The sequence below is a fragment of the Strix aluco genome, chromosome 5 (genome assembly GCF_031877795.1).
Source record: "Strix aluco isolate bStrAlu1 chromosome 5, bStrAlu1.hap1, whole genome shotgun sequence".
NCBI lineage: Eukaryota > Metazoa > Chordata > Aves > Strigiformes > Strigidae > Strix > Strix aluco.
In genome coordinates this window covers 8,120,956-8,137,274 of record NC_133935.1, presented here as the reverse complement: position 1 = coordinate 8,137,274, position 16,319 = coordinate 8,120,956, and the positions used below count along the sequence as shown (strand labels likewise).

General features: G+C 43.8%; 1 protein-coding gene across 1 annotated transcript; it reads left to right on the top strand.

The window, feature by feature from the left end:
* Positions 1-2,204: 2,204 nt before the first annotated feature.
* On the top strand, positions 2,205-10,164 carry LOC141924011 (uncharacterized). The gene is made up of 7 exons (XM_074825818.1): positions 2,205-2,298; positions 2,914-3,063; positions 3,332-3,576; positions 3,748-3,875; positions 7,421-7,821; positions 8,370-8,485; positions 9,465-10,164. Exons 1-7 carry the CDS (start codon positions 2,205-2,207, stop codon positions 9,486-9,488), a joined length of 1,158 nt encoding a protein of 385 aa, XP_074681919.1. The 3' UTR covers positions 9,489-10,164.
* Positions 10,165-16,319: the final 6,155 nt, after the last annotated feature.

Genomic DNA, 16,319 nt, shown 5'->3' with positions numbered 1-16,319 from the left:
CCCTGTAGTTAATAATACTTATTAATTACCTGGTGGACCCTGACCATTAATGCCAGCCCCAGGCAGTGCTGTTGGTCATTGGTAGGTGCCACAGCTTTGTTCTAGCTCAGGTGTGGGCCCACAGCCACATTCTGACAGGACTCTGCTGACTCCCCCCAGCTGTGATTTTGTGCCAGCATATGCCCTGCATCTGTGAAACTTGTGCTTCAGGTGGTATTGAGCATGGCTTGTGCTGTGCATTGCAAGGATGCGCTCCCGTTGCACAGAGCAGATGTTTGGGCAGCTTCCCAGGAAGGGACTGGCTGTTTCTGAGGGCAACCACCATCCCATGACATGACCTTAAGTAAAGACATCCCATGCTGTGGTGGGAGGGCTAACATGTTATCTCAGCAGGGCAGCATGACATTTTCATCCAGTCCTAGGACACTGCAGCAGCAGGAGGAGGCAGGTCAAGCCCTGGGTGTTTGGAAACTGGAAGCCCTCAACATCCAGCCTTTTGTTGCCAGCTCACTCAGAGAAGGTTAACCCATGACTTGACAATATCATATGAAGCTGTTACAGCACAGCCAAAGCATCTCTGTCCCCAAGCTGTGGGGATCAGATGCCAACCCAAATCAGCATGCAATGTTGCTGTTGCAGTACACAGGAGATGATGAAGCCTGGAAGACTGGAAGAGAACCTGACCTAGGAAGTGTTCTCGTATCACAAACTGTGTTAGTTTTATACCCCTGTGTCATTCACTAACGTTGGTTACATGATGGGGAGTATGTGAGTGAGAATCACAGGTAAATTTACTAATCCTAAGAAATTATAGCTATTGCAATGAGTGTGTGTCCATCCACTAAGGGCTTTCAGGGGTCACAGATACAAGCAATATGGTTTGTGGAGCTAGAGGAGAAAAAATATATAAAATGGGAAATGGCTTCTGGAGAAGAGATATAGGCATTGCTTAGTGTCAGCCTGTCACATGCTGCTTACATCTTTGGAGGAAGTTGTTGACAGGCACATTCTGGGGAACAGAGCTGCTGCAGTTTAGGAAAGCACCATCCCAGCTCTTGACTTCATCTCATGTGATGTTTATTACTGTCAGAGCAGGGTCACTGGAATGGATCATGTAAACAAATGCACATTGCACATTATCCTGCAGGAAACTTTCCCATCAAATCTCCACTCAGTCCATTACAGGCTGAGTGTCACCATCTTATCTTAAAAGTGTTCTGTGTCTCAGGCTGAAACCTCCAAAGGCCCATTCCTTAGTGATGTAAGGTTTTTAGTCAAAGGTAGGTGAGTTTATCACAACCTTGAGCTCCATGGATTTCCACCACAAACATCCATTTGTACTTTTTTTATGACAGATGTAGCACATTTAATACCTCACATGTATGCATTCATAGCAGACCTTTCCTGGTAGTATCTGTGATCTTTTTCAGCTTTCAGAAAGTTGCACTGTTGCCACAGATACAATGCATGCACAAACAATCATGTCAAATGGACACATTGGTCATTGGCTTTACATCCCCTTCCAAGCCACACAGAGAGCTTGCCCATCAGGTTAGCATGGCGCACACTGGTTAGCCAACAGCCCACAGTGCTCACTTTGTCCCTCATGGAGAGAGGCTGTTTCTGACGCAGCCAGCACTCAAGCCAAGAAAGTTTGACAAGCTGGTGTCAACACCTGGCACTGACTCCAGCATCAGCCCTGAAATCACTGAATCTTCTTGTCCCTCAGAAGAGACGGGGCTTAGCAATTTTCTTCAGGTACTCCATAAAAAGAGAAATGGAAACCGAAATCCTCATACTGTCAACTCATGCAGTTTTGGGATATCCCAGGTAATGGAAAAAACTCCAGGCCAGTTCCTGGAGTGCCAAATAGCTCTGGCACTGTACTAGGCCAAAGCGGGCTCTGTGCACCCAAACAGTGTTGATCCTGAGGTAACCTGCCCTCCTGGACCACAGAGTGCTGCCAGCACGCAGCGTGTGGCATAGCTCACCGTGAGGCAGAGCTGGTCCCTTCATGGGTCTGTGAGGAGTCACTTGGGTGTCATTGCCCCCTGCTCCCCTGGGCTCCTAGTCTCAGGAATATGTCTGCAGAGTCTCTGCAGCACTCTCTAGACACATCTGGTCCTTGTTAGGTTAGGCTTGGTGTCCTGGGAAAGTATTTGTAATGTCTCCAGATCTGATCAGGCAGCGCTGTGCCTCAGCTGATGAACCCAGCCAGACTCTGCGTGGAGCCAGCTGAGCTCCCTGTGTCCACGGTGCAGTTAACCTGCAAGCAGAATATGAGCTCCCGACTGACTGGTAATTGTAGCTGCTCCTCAGTGTCACCCTAGGATCGACACTCTCACTAGTTTTGCCTTGGCTGCGTTTTCAGAAGGGGGCTGGCAAAGTTGCTGAGCTGCACTGTGTTCTAGCTTAGTGGTTAGGTGAATGGTAATAACTCTGTGGGACTTGGGAGCTACTATCTTTCCTAAATGTCTCCATAGGAAATTAGTATAACAAAACTCAAAAAGACCTTAAGGAAGGGGAATGTGATTTTATTTTACAGATCTCAAAATAAATAGATTCTCCCCCTTGCACTCTTATCCACATACTCATGAGCACCAAGATGTGTGCATCGCAGTGGCCTGGCCAGGATCACTTATGTACAAGACAGATGGTGCTTACTGAATCTCAGTAAGAAAGGCCTGGCAACAAATGGCTTAATAAAACAGCTGTTTTAATAAGAGAGAATAAGAAGAGGAATACAGACAGCAAGCAAATCTAGCATCCCTTCAGACGCTGGGCACCCCGTGTTCGCAGTGTCGGGCAGACCCCGGATGGGTTTCCCTGCAGCACACTGCAGATTCTGTCCATGAAGGGAAGCACCCCCTTTTTGGTCATCTGAGCTATTATATGTTTTTATTATATGAACAGAACACAGTTCTGTTCCCAAAGGATGTTCAAACTTCCTGCTGCACTGGAGGGCAGGGCCAGGCCAGTGGTGTGACCATTGGTGCCGGGAGGGAGCTGCCTGCAGGCCCCTCTGTTACAATCCACCAGTGAAGTTTGTCCTGTGTCCAGGGGGTTTGTGCAGCACGGCACAGCGCAGACCTGTGTGTATAAATTACAGATTACGTTAGTAACACATGGGCTTCTCAGTTCTAAGCACAAGGTCCAAGAGATCAGACCCAGCGTGTGAGATCACCAGCTCCTCAAACGTCACATCTTCTGCAAGACTCCCAATATACAGCCCCCTCTATTCCTCCATAGGGGGAACTCTCCACCTTCTGGGTTTGGCAGGGAAGGCGAGTAAGCTTTGCTGATACCTTGTGAGTCAAGTGTCTCATCACAGGTATTTGTGAGCACTTTGTCCTTGACAAAGCTCTGACAGCATGGAAAGATCTCACGATGGGTGAAGCCGAACCACCGTGTTTTCCACAGAACCAAGCTTCAGGTGCTTTGGAGGAAAGGCCTTCGTGCCACACAGAACAGCTGCACTACTGGGAGGAGTTTCCTGCACAGAAGAATAAATCTAATTTTTCTGCCAATGAAGCATTATCATCCCTTTCAAACTTACAAGCAGGCTTCGAAAAGATTGTTCAGTTATCACTTTTTTAACCAGGAACATGTATCAGCCCTCGTTCCCCAGCTAAGGCATGAGGAAAGAGCACTGCTAAGGGCAGGCTTGTAAAGACGTGTCATTATGTGGTAGCAACCGCGGTCAAACCATTTTTTTCCCTTTCCTCTTACATCACCCTGTGCCAGCAGAGCCTGGGGGTGTGCTCTCTCATCAGCCCGCCGAGCCCAGTCTTCAGGAACAGAAACAGAAAGGAGGACAGCACCAAAGGAAGGTTCACGGGGAGAGGAGAAGCCATGTTCAAGACAAAGCTGAGAGGGTAAAAAAAATTCCTGACCCAAAAAAACCCCACCCCAGCTTCAGCTCTGTGTTGTCATTGCTCCAACCCAAGGGGACCCCTCGCTTCGTCGCCCCAGGGGGGTGCTTTCTGTCTGTGCAAAGTCTCTGCCTTGCTTGGGGAAGGGCGAGGGTGAGAACTGGTGCCCACGTACCTGAGTGGGAGCCCTGGTCCGCGGTGTAACCGCAGCGGGCGAGGGGCTGCTCCGAAGTCTGAGCCTGTTGGGGAAGTTCCTGCCAGCATAAAACTGTCACGGGAGCCATAAAACAGCGGGGAACAAAAGGTGCCGATAAAAAGGAATGAAAGATGGGGGTGGGTTGGGGAAGGGCTAAAGCAGGAGCTGGCTCACCCCAATGCTGGGCAGCAAGAGAATCCAAAAGTGCCTCTTCCCTACTTGATTGTTTCGAGGTCTTGAAACGGCTGTTGTGCCACAAAATAAACAGGAAGTGTCAGACCAGACATTTTCTGTCCAATAGAGGGGGTAAAAAAAGTTTTAATGCAAAGTTTAGTAAAGAAGTGCATTGGTTGTGCAAAGCATTAACAATGGAGGAAAAATGTGGATTAAAGAAATTTTGACACATCTATACTCGTACATTTCTAGATATTATCATTATCACTACTATTATCTTGCAATGAGCAGAATTTTAAATAGTTTCTAATAAAAAGTGTTAGAGGAAGGAAGGAAAATTATTAAATATCTATAATGGTCCAGTTTATTACACAAAGTTTTAATAAGAGATATTATTTTTAGGAGCTGTTTTCATAAAATTAGTGCATTTTAAAACAAACTCATTGCATTTCTGTTCAAGTTATGGATGATGGGACAATAGAAAAGATCTAAATAACACATTTTAAAAGATATTTGTAATCAGTCAATACATTTTCAAGGTTTAATGCACATTTACATAGCAGCTGCATATTAATGAAAAAGGAAAAAAAGCCTAGGAGACAGTTATGTTGGCTGTCATCTCTCTGTCATTTTCTCCTCTAATTCCTCTAAATATTTTTGGGTACAATTCACCTTTCAAATACTCAGTCAGTCTTTACAGTTGGTGTATTTGTTAAATTCTGGAAGGGTTACAAATTCACCTCCATGAGACTGATGAACCAAATTTAGAAAGAAAACTGAAAATGTTTTAGGATTTTTTTTTGATTTGCTGACTCTTTGTCTCATATTTGTATCAAGGAACAGCTATTAAGTGCTTCATTTTTTTGAGTTAGGCTCCATGTGTATATGTGTACCAGACATAACAATGCTGAACAGCAAGGACTCTTGTGATAGCTATAAAAATAAAAAATTAAAGTGATTGCATGGCTTTAGGCAATTTATCTGTAAACTCACAACTTATTTTAAGTATTTCCTTATCTGGTTTGGGGAGAAAAGGGAATGGGTGCTGGGATTCTATATATATTCTATAGTGTGAGAATGTTTTACGATGTTTTTTAAATTTTTTGTCTACCCTTCTGTTAGAGCTGTTTAAATTTACATTAATTCATTATTTTAAAAATAGCAAGTTATATCTGTAGCTGATATTTATAAGAATGCAGACTTTTGTTTATATTGCATTAAGTTGATTACACAATAAATTTCATTTGGCATAACACATCTTTAAAGTGGCTATATCTTGATGATTAGTGTATTGCAGGATTGTTTTAAAGAAGTGGCTTTATGGCCCTGAAAATATGCACAGGACACCCACCGCAATAGCTTATCCGAAGTGCAATATTTTATGGTCAAGACACATGCAAGAGAGTGCTTAAGACCAGTTTAAGTAAGACCTGGAAATTTTAACTTGCCTGTATGTTATAATGAGATGGCAGCAACTACAGATACCTTTGAACAAATCAGATCTCTGTAATCTATTGTAATGCTGCTTTCCAAAACCTTAAAGATACCTTCTGTAAGAATTAGATGAACTGATTGTGCTTCAGTATTGGGAGTTCAATGTGTTTTCTATGGTTAACTTAAACCACTGTCGCTATATTCCCTGTATATATGTATACACACACACACACAGAGAATATATATATTTTATACATATTATATACTTATTTTATATATAGTATGTTCCCTAATCGTCAACTTTTAAATAAATTTAAGCTAATAGGCACTTCCAAATAACATGATAGAAATAGAAAAATTACATCTCTTTTACTACCTCAAATGAGAAAAAAATTAAGCCTGTGCTTCAGTTTTGTCTCTCTCTGTTGTTTTTTTTAAAGACGTACTAAAGGAATCAAGTATAATAAAAAAAAGTTACTCCTGTACCAGAATTAAACATTTGGTGACATTTACTTTTGCTACATTTACATAAATTCAATATGAAGTCTGATAAAGAAATCTTGCATGCATAGTTTCTGTGGTTTGTATACACATGGAGTTTACATGGAGAACATAAACAGAGATACACTCTGTGGTTTATAAACTGATTTATGTACATATGTATTTTAATGTGTGGGAGGCTGGGATGAGAAAGGAGTCAGGGTAAGAAGACAAAGACTTCTGACTGACTCAGATAAATGAGATGCTTTTTTATGTAGGTGATGAGTCCTGCAGCTAGGGAATATGTGACAATTGCTTGATGTGCAAGATTTCATTTGTCCTTAGTTCAGATAATGGGGGTTTTTTGTTACTTGTGTGTGCTAATCTATAAAACAATCTACAGGCTTATTGCTCCTCTGTTAAGAGTCTGTCCAGTTGTCTACCAGATATATTCTGAATTATTCTAATGTGGAAAAATATATATCTGAAGTGCATTCTCATATAAATCTCTCTATAAAGCAATTGTACAAAGGCTACAAAGTGCCAATGGTGACTTCATATATTATTTATGTGTCATGGATAATTACTGATTTAAAGGATACTTTCACACCAACACTGGCAGTCTTTGCAGAGTTACTTAATTGACAATATTTAGCGGTCTGTTCTGAACTGAATAGATCTGGATCTAAGAGATGGACTATCTGTCAGAAAATGCCATTCTTGGGAGCTGCATCTTTTTGTATAGAGTGCTTCTTTTTCCGTCCCTCATGTGGGATTGTGCTGACTGTGCTAATCCTTATGAAAATACAAACAGCAAGAGAATCCAATAAAGACAAATACTCAGCTTCCTAATTTATCAGTGGTTTTATTTTCTTTTATTTTTTTTAGTTTTTACAAAATTCGCAATGGTTCTCTACATTGAAAAGGGCTAATAGGAGCCCTGGAAAAATGTTTGACACATGAAAAGATATAGAACGCTTTTAAAAATACTCACGCTGATGAGGAAGAGGATGGCCATAGGGAGGGATGAGGAAGTGAAAGCTCTGCATGCAGTTGCAGACAAAGGGAGGATTAGGTGGCTCAGGATTTGGTTCCTTTATCCTGCTGTGGTGCCTACCTCTCCATTTTCCCTGCATTGCTCTCATGTTTTGCCCTTCTCAGTTCTCCTCTCATTTCCTCCAACCTCTGCCTTTTTTGTGTACTGGAGAACTACTGAAAAAAAAGTTGTAACCAGTGATTCCTTGAACTTTCTCTTCTGTTTCAGCATGTATATATCTAAGAAGGTGTTAAAGTATCATTTTGACCCCCGTCAGGCTCCACGTGACACATACCTACTATGCAGACTGCAGTGGGGTAAGACCGGCACGCCTTGGATACACTGGGTCAAAAATGACCGATGCCATGCTGAAGCCTACTTCCTGGAGGAGATCTTTAAGATGAAAGGATCCAATGATTATGTCACCTGTTCCATCACCTGGTACTTGTCCTGGAGCCCCTGTGTGAACTGCTGCCATAAAATAATGTATTTCTTAAAGAAGCACTCAAATGTGAACATAAAGATATATGTAGCACGGCTTTATTACGTGCAAAAGGAGAGAAACTGGCAAGGTCTGCGGAACCTTATGACCCTGGCGGGAGTAACCGTTGCTGTCATGAAAATGGAAGGCAAGGTTTCTCGTGCTTTGTGGGAGTGGGAAAGGGTGAACTCGTGAACTTTGTGCATGGGTGAATCTGGTATGGGCTGGCTTCTGTGCCCAGTGTCCTGCCCAGCTTCTCTGGGGGCACATCCATCACTGTTCAGTGACTGAGTGTCACATCCAAAACCAGATGTTCAGATATTGCAGGAGAAGGGGGACAGGACTCTTAGCAACCAGACCTGTATGAAAATTGTCCCTTGTTTAGAGACACTTTCTTTCTGTTGCTCCTGTGGGAATGGGGGATAGGGTGCTTCTCCCTTGTCCTAGGGGACTAAATGCAGCTGCTAGGATAAGGCTGGCTGAAGGGGCCCTCTGCTAAGAGAGAGGGAAAAAAATTGCCCAGAGAGAATGGTATTGGTTCCAAAAATGGAGTGGACAACATCCATCAGCCGGCCTGTCCACAGCCAAGCTGTCTCTGTGTCATAGGCACAAAGAAGAGGTTAAAAAGTCTTGTTCCCTGAACTTGTCGGGTATCTGAATAAACTCAGGTTAGTCATTTTGCTTCCATTTCTCCAGACTATATTTACTGTTGGGAAACCTTTATCCAAGGAGATGCTGATGATGGTTCCTGGACTATGGACTTTCAGTCACAGATTACTAGGATTCATTTGAAGTTCAAGAACATCTTTGAGGTTAGTAGACTCTGAGGGAGAGGGGGAACCACACTAAATGATTTGCAATCTGGGTTCACTGAGCTGTAAAGAGCAGGAAAGAAGCTGTTCATATCTATCTGGATTTTAAAGAGTGCTGCAGCATGCTTTTGGAAAAAGTAATACAGTAAAATCATGGGAAATATCCTGTCCCATTGGGAGAGAAGCACTGTGGATTTTCTTCCATCGTATTACGAAGCAAAGGCTGAGTGTGGCTTTTCTCCTTTGAGTGGGAAATCCCTTGATTATCAGCTGAAACTCCAGTCTCATCCCAGAAATCCTCCACCAGATTCCTTTCTAATCTGGATCTGAGCATGGGCTTCTGTTCACCAAGTGATGCTACTCAGCTGCTTTCTGTCAATATCTGCAGTGGTCATGCCCTCCCAGTCACTGGGCCCTATATACTTCATTAAAGTCCCTTCCAGATTTGATTCAGCAGCTTCCCTGACTGGTCCGAAGGGTACAGTTTCTGCAAAGTGAGAAAGGCTGTTCAAAAGAGAATGTCTGTCCCCTGGGAAAATCCAACCTTTGTTTTTGTTTTGTGCCAGACCTCCTGAAAGGCAGGAGAGAGAAGAGAGAATGTGTTCACCAATGGTGCTGAAAGTTTGTGCCCCTGGAGACAAGAGACTCTATTTGAATGAATAGGTCCATATCCTTGGCCTGGAAGGACTGTGTACAAAAAAAACCTAGCAACACTAATATAAGTTCAGCAGCATTTTGATTTCAGTGTATTAGAGTTTTCTGACAAATGCTATTTTTAGTGAAACAGGGTGAAAGAAATCTATAGCTAAGTAGGTCATCGAACATCTGCGAAATCCATTTTATATGGCATCTGTGGAAAAGAAATATTCTAGGCTATTACAAGTAATAGACTTCTCCTGCTATGTTCATTTCAAATCACAGCAAGCCTGAAGTGCAATTGTTAAAAGATCTAAATGTCATATTTTTATTTTCATTTCAGGATCTTCCATTCATAGAATCATAGAAGTATAGAATATCTCAAGTTGGAAGGGACCCATAAGGATCATCGAGTCCAACTCCCTGCTCCTTGCAGGACTACTTAAAACTGAACCATATGATTAAAAGCATTTTCCAGATGCTTCTTGAACTCTGACAGGCTTGGTGCCATGACCACTTCCCTGGGGAGCCTGTTCCAGTGACAGTCACCCTCTCAGTGAAGAACCTTTTCTTAATGTCTAAGCTGAACTTTCCTTGATGCAGCTTCATTCCATTTCCTCTTGTTGTGCTATTTGGTATCCTACTTACTTATAGAGAACTCGTTTAGCATATCTTGCTTAACACTAGTGGTCAAATTTGCTGAAGCATTAGGCCACAAGATGTGAACTTTCACCTAGACATGTTGAACTTTTAGCTACTCAAGTAAAAGAAGGCCCCAGAGCCGGTTCAAGACAGAAGATAAGGAAGCTACATTCATTAACAGAACCTGCAACCTTAGAGATAAGAAATGGCTTGCCTAGAGACAATTAAGGGACCCAATGAAGAACGGGAAGACCCCAGACCCTAATATTACTACTGGACCAAACTGTCGCATGAGGGGTGGGGAATTTAGATTGTAAGGGATTTCTTTGTTCTAGGTCCCTCTTCAGAGACATCAAGCTCAAACTGTAGCGCTACTAATAAAAAATACTTTTATAGAAGAATCTATCTTTTGACTTACCCATTCAGCAGAAACCTGAAATCGAACCCTGTTATGGTGGCTGACATATATAATTTCTATAACACTTCTGTCCTATTGCTGGTCACCAGAGAGAGGAGATCAGTACCAGGATTACCCCATCCCAGGTGGAGAATGTGGCACTTGCTTTTGTTAAATTTCATACCATCGGTGATTGCTCAGCTCTCTCATCTATCCAGATCTCTGTACAAGGCCTCTCTACCCTTGAGGGAGTCCACAACTCCTCCTAGTTTAGTATCATCAGCAAACTTACTTAATGTACCCTGAATTCCTCTGTCCAGATCATTTATAAAAACATTAAAGAGCAGTGTTCCCTGGGGAACCCCACTGGTGACTGACCTCCAGCCTGATGTAACCCCATGTACTATAACCCTTTGAGCCCAACCCATCAGCCCATTGCTCACCAAATGTCTAATGGACTTGTCTAGGTGTGTGCTGGACAGTTTAACCAGGACACTGTGAGAGACAGTACCAAAAGCTTTGATAAAATCCAAACCCACCACATCTACTGGTTTCCCTTGGTCAACTCGATGAGTGATCTTGTCATAAAAAGAAATTAAGTTGGTTAAGCAGGACCTTCCACTTGTGAACCCGTGCTGGCTATGACCAATGACTGCATTGTCTCTCAAGTGTTTTTCAATAACTCTTAGAATAACCTTTTCTATAATTTTACCAGGCATTGAAGTGAGACTGACAGGTCTGTAAATACCAGGGTCTTCCTTTTTACTTTTCTTGAAAACTGGGACAACATTTGCCAGATTCCAGTCAACTGGGACCTCTTCAGAGTCCCAAGACCATTGAAAAATAATGGAGAGAGGTCCCACGATAACATCAGCCAGCTCTTTCAGTACTCTAGGGCAAATCCCATCAGGCTCCATAGATTTATCCAGCTGGAGCAGGAAGTCTTGAAAAAGTTCAGGGTTGGCTGGGAGTTTATGATCCCCCAGTTACGGTCTTTCAACACAGGGCTCCAGGGGTCCCAGGGTCCATCACTGGTGTTAAAGACAGAGGTGAAGAAGGTATTAAATATCTCTGTTTTGTCTACATCCCTATTTGTGAGGTGACCAACCTCATCAGGTAACAGACTGATATTATCTCTGATCCTCTACTAAGAGATTTCACCCAGAGAAGATGGCCAGTTGCCTCACTGCTTGTATGTGGAAGATAATGATCATAAAATGTGGCTAACCTTCCCCAGTTTCTAAAAGCTACCAATATCTTGGACAGACAGCTTGTCACTGGGAGTCCTGAGTATATTGGACAGTGCTAAATATCCCCGATGAGAAACTTCTGGATGTGGAAATGAAGTCAGGTAGCAGCCAGAATGGGGAACAGTGCCCCCCAGGCCCAATACACTGCTAACATTGTTCTTCCTCTGATGTGGCCCAGTGGTGCACAGGCTGATGGGAAAAGGGTACTTAAAGAGGACTGCAAAATTAGCACCCGAACAGTTGATTAATTCACTGTAACTTGCTTCAACTGAGGCATTTTGATGAAAACAGGCTATTTCCTTGACTCTTGAAAAATGAATCTCTGGCAAGAGAAGGTCAGGATGCCAAAAGGAACATCTCTGGAGACTTACTGTCCTCTCAGCTAGCTTTGTCTCCTACCTCATGCTGCAAGAGGAACAAAAGTGAACCTAAAAACCACAAAAAGTGCCCCATCAGGGCAGAGAGCACAGTCCAGGCACTGTATCTAGTAGTGGCAGGAGGAGATGCTTTTTTAGTGAGAGCAGACAAGCCTGGCCGCTATCTGTGGTTCATTATGATCAAGTCACACTACCTCAATACCCACAATTACTGTGGTTGGGAACACTGCATCTTCTCTTTAGTGTCTGTTTTTGGACTCGTTACCATGAATTTCTCAGATCTCTTTTGACCCTCTCTTGCCATTTGTGTCCACAGTTTACTAGGGCAGCAGATTCCAGAAGTTCACAGGTTGCCATGTAGATAAGTACTTGTCTCTGCTTTAAACTGATCAACTAATCACAATAAGTGCCGTTCTTGCTATACTAATATCTCATCATTAACCACTGAAACACTTGTCTGCATTTGAAAGACTGCACTAGCCTAGAGAATTTTCCACTGGCTCAGTGGGAGCTATAACATGTAACTGACAGCAGCACTTGATCTTAAAAGAGCAACTTAAAAAATCCACAGATGCTCCATTGAACAGAAGCAAATCCTCCATCCACCAAATGGTGTGACTGTGGAATGAGAATTGCAGTACCCATGGTCATTGCATTTCAGCAGCTCCACTCAGCTGGCTAAAAGAAGTGAGATAGTATTTTTATCTGCCAGTTCGTCCTGGAACTGGACCACTAGATGTATTCACTGGAAACTCCTTGAAAAGCAAGGCACATTAGGCTGCACAAAGAACTGTAGGAATGCAGCTGTATTCTTTGCAGTAGTCAAGCTGAGTTGTTTGCTCCTCTGTTCAGTTGTTTGCTGTGCAAAAGTACAAGCCCAGCTGTTGGTACCAACTGCTTGGGAATAGAACCTCTCTCCATCCCCATTCCTGACGTTAGATTACTTTTGCAAGACTAGGATATACCCATTTTAGTCATTAAACTCTAAAGCTATGACTGGGACTGATTCTTCTCTCATTTGTATTGCTAATGTTTTAACACAGTAGAATTACTCGGAGTTTTGGGCCAGTCTAGCCTAAAGAGAATCTGGCTTGTGGAAACTAAGAGATGACAACCTGTAACTCACAAAATGGCAGCACTCCTAATTAAGTAATGCCACTTTGGTAGATGTGTCCTCTTGTTTAGATATGAGTCTTTACATCTTACCAGTTCAGGAGCTGATGCTTTCAAGCTGGTCTTAAAGAGGCAGAGAAAATTGGTCACACAAGTTTTTGAGGGGAAGAGAAACACGGACAATGTGAAACCGCTAAGCTCAATTTATGAAGTGAACCAAGTGTTCTCCCTCAATCTCTACTGCTGAAGGTCTTTGTAGCTAGTTGTTGGCACAGGCTGCCAGTCAAATGAGACTATAGTGTATCTTCCCAGCAGCTCTGGGGATGGTTCTGTCGCTTGTTGATCCACCATCCATGCCAAGGATCATTATGCTTCATTCTTCTTTACACTGTCATGTTGGCCTTGTCTTACCACACTCAACCCCTGTTTGCATTGTAACCAGCTCTTGGCCAAAGCAAGGCTGTGACATTCCTGTCACAAGCAAGCAAGAACCCCAAATTGTTTTCACAATGAAAACTGAAGGCAATTCTTATGGTCTGTGTCTCTCAGGGCTCTGAGGGCAGTAAAAAAAACTTAGTTGCCTTGACCACCCTCACGTGAGGTTTCCACTGACACACTAGCCATAGATAGCCCAGGAGCTCCATTTAAGCTCAGGTCTGTGCTATTAGTCCCAGACTGAGCTATGGCGTAGGTGTGCTTGTCTCCATCTCTCACACCCATGCCTATGTCCATGCCTACCCATGCCTATGTCCATGCCCATGTCCAGGTATGAATCCTGTTGATCTGTTTCCTGACCTGTTAACTGATTTTCTGTGTTGACCCCAGACCTGTCTCATCTCTGTGGACCAGCCTGGTGATCAATGTGTCTGTATGTGACGTTGGCTGCCATCACAGGACCCGATCCTGACCTGAGGGTTGACTACCCAGCTTGACCTAGGACCTACAACCTGCCTTATCAGCATGAACCCACTTAAAAATCTGGACTCTTGGTTGATCCTGGCTGCTAGCCCTGGGTCTGCCCTGCTCTCCTTTTCTGGGTACACTGAGATAGGCCCTGGCTAGCAAGGCTCCTTCCTTGCTGTCTGCTTTATCTTGCTTGACTCTACTCATCCCTTAGGGAGCAGCTGGCCCTTGCTGTGCCCTGGCAGTGTCTGGCAAGAGCTGCTGTGACTTCATCACAGAAAAAAGTGGCTCTGGACACCTGGTCAGTTGTCTAGATTCTGCTTATTTATAACACTATGACGAAATTTTTGTTCCAAGCCATTCATTTTGGGTCACATTTGCCTAGCAAATCAACCTGTGGTCAAACAGTAAGCAAGAAGAGACCTCACATTCAGCTCAGTTCTCCCCGGGGTGTGTTAGGGGAGAAAAAGGAAATGAAATACAGAATGCTGTATCTAATATAATAGTAAAAATAAACATACCAAATGAGACCTGATAGGCCAAATAGCAATGATGCAGCTGAGCAATATTTCTCAGTAGTAACTTAGAAATCAGAAGCCACCTCTCTTGAACTGGCAGAGACAAAAACCAAGTCATGAAACAGGAGAATACTCTTGTTGCTGCCACAGCTGGCTGGAGTGCTGCCATTAACAATGTGGCACATGTGTATGAGGATGGGAAAAAGATCTGGGAGCTGAGGAGTGATGTTATGTACTTGGATGTCTTGTAGTTCTCACGTACAGAGAAACAGAAGGGCCTCAATCCAGTCCCAAGTGGCACCTCTATGGTCACTGCTAGTCCCTCATGTACTGTGGCCTTTCTGTTCCCTGCTTGAGGCATGTGATATTTTAGTCTCCTATGGACTGAAATTTGTGCTTAAACTCAGTCATTTAGAGGTTATGGATGATATGTGGAGGAAGACCTCCTCCAGCACTCCATTCTGGCTATGTGGTCTGTTCACATCTCCTCCATCTCCGGCCCAAGACTGTGTCCTGCCACACAGTGTCATGACTGCTCTCCTCACAGTCTGTTTCCTGACGGGACAAAGGTGCTGTTAGCTGTTATCTCTCTCCCTGCAGCATCCCTGCTGAGGCTCAGATCTCTCAGGCATTGAAGGGCTTGGACCTCTGTCACTGTTTTGTCCTGGACTTTTCCTTCAGCAGATCAGAGCTCCTATGCCAGCATGCTCTGTATGTGCCACCCTACCTGAGGTGGATGGTCACTTGGTGGCATCCCAGAGTTCTGAACAGACCCAGGGAGCAGCCAGAGCTTTATGTCCCCAAAGTAGCTTTGAGAGCCTGGCTCAGCTCTGCAGCACCAGAGATGTGATGCAGAGCCACAGTGCTTTGCACTGGCATTGCCTTGTTTGCACTGCATCCATTGCTACCATGGATCTGGTTAAACCAAGAGCAGTTTTCCTGCCAAATGAAGTCTCTGTTCAGCCCTGAAGCTTAGACATGGTGGCGGGAGGCAGAGTGTCTCAGTTTCAGTGTCTCTGATGACAGTGGATTGTGGAGTGGGCAGTAGGCTGTGGCAAAGGAGGTGCAAATGGATATGTTCCCCATCCTGCAGCCCTGCCTGTCTTACAAGAAATGCAGTAACTGTGTTATCCTCCAAATCTGCAATCTGTGTTAACTATGGTAGTGAGATCTGGCAGGGCTTCCCTGTCAGCATCATGCATGACTTCTCTAAGACAGGAAAATTGTGACAAGGCAGATTGCTGAGACGTGTTATCATAATTCCCACTGCTTCCAGTTACCATCTGGATTATTGGTCTAGCCCATAGTGAGGTCTTTCTATAGCAGCATCCTGATCAGCAAATGCGTAATCCATAGCACCAGGGCCAAGACTGTTTGGGTAGTTGGAGATGATTTTCAGGCTGCTTCCATAGCTGGATCTGATGAGCTATGTTGACCTCAATGAGTGTACTCATCTGAGTGAACTGTGACAGCTCAGCTGGATTTTTGGATATACGGTCTGTCCTTCCACCCTCACAGTTCCCTGCTACATCTTGGTTTCCATCTCATTTGTTTTCCACTTCTGCCATCTGCTGCTCACAAACACTGCTTAGCCCCATACCCACCTTTTAATCCCTCACTTCTCTTAACATCTACTCAGATGCAATGAACACAATCCATAACCATCACTGTGGCAGGTGTGGCTCCTCCTTGTACTGCTGAGTGGCCTAAGCAACACGGCTTCAACCTTGGAAAAGGTAGCGGGGACCCACCTTTTCAGCTGCATTCCCTAAATCTCTTCAATGGAAGGGTTATCTCACAGCTGTACCAGATGTCCCCTGGACCTGCCCCACATGCCATGACTGTTCAAGTTCAAAGCTATCAAGACTACTGATAGATGGTCCCCTGAAAATTGCCCTGCCTCTGCTATGAGGAATATCATAAAGCACTTACTGTTGCTTAAACACATGGGTTCCTGTCTCACAGTCCCACTCCATGCCAGTGATAGGAGGAGTGTTA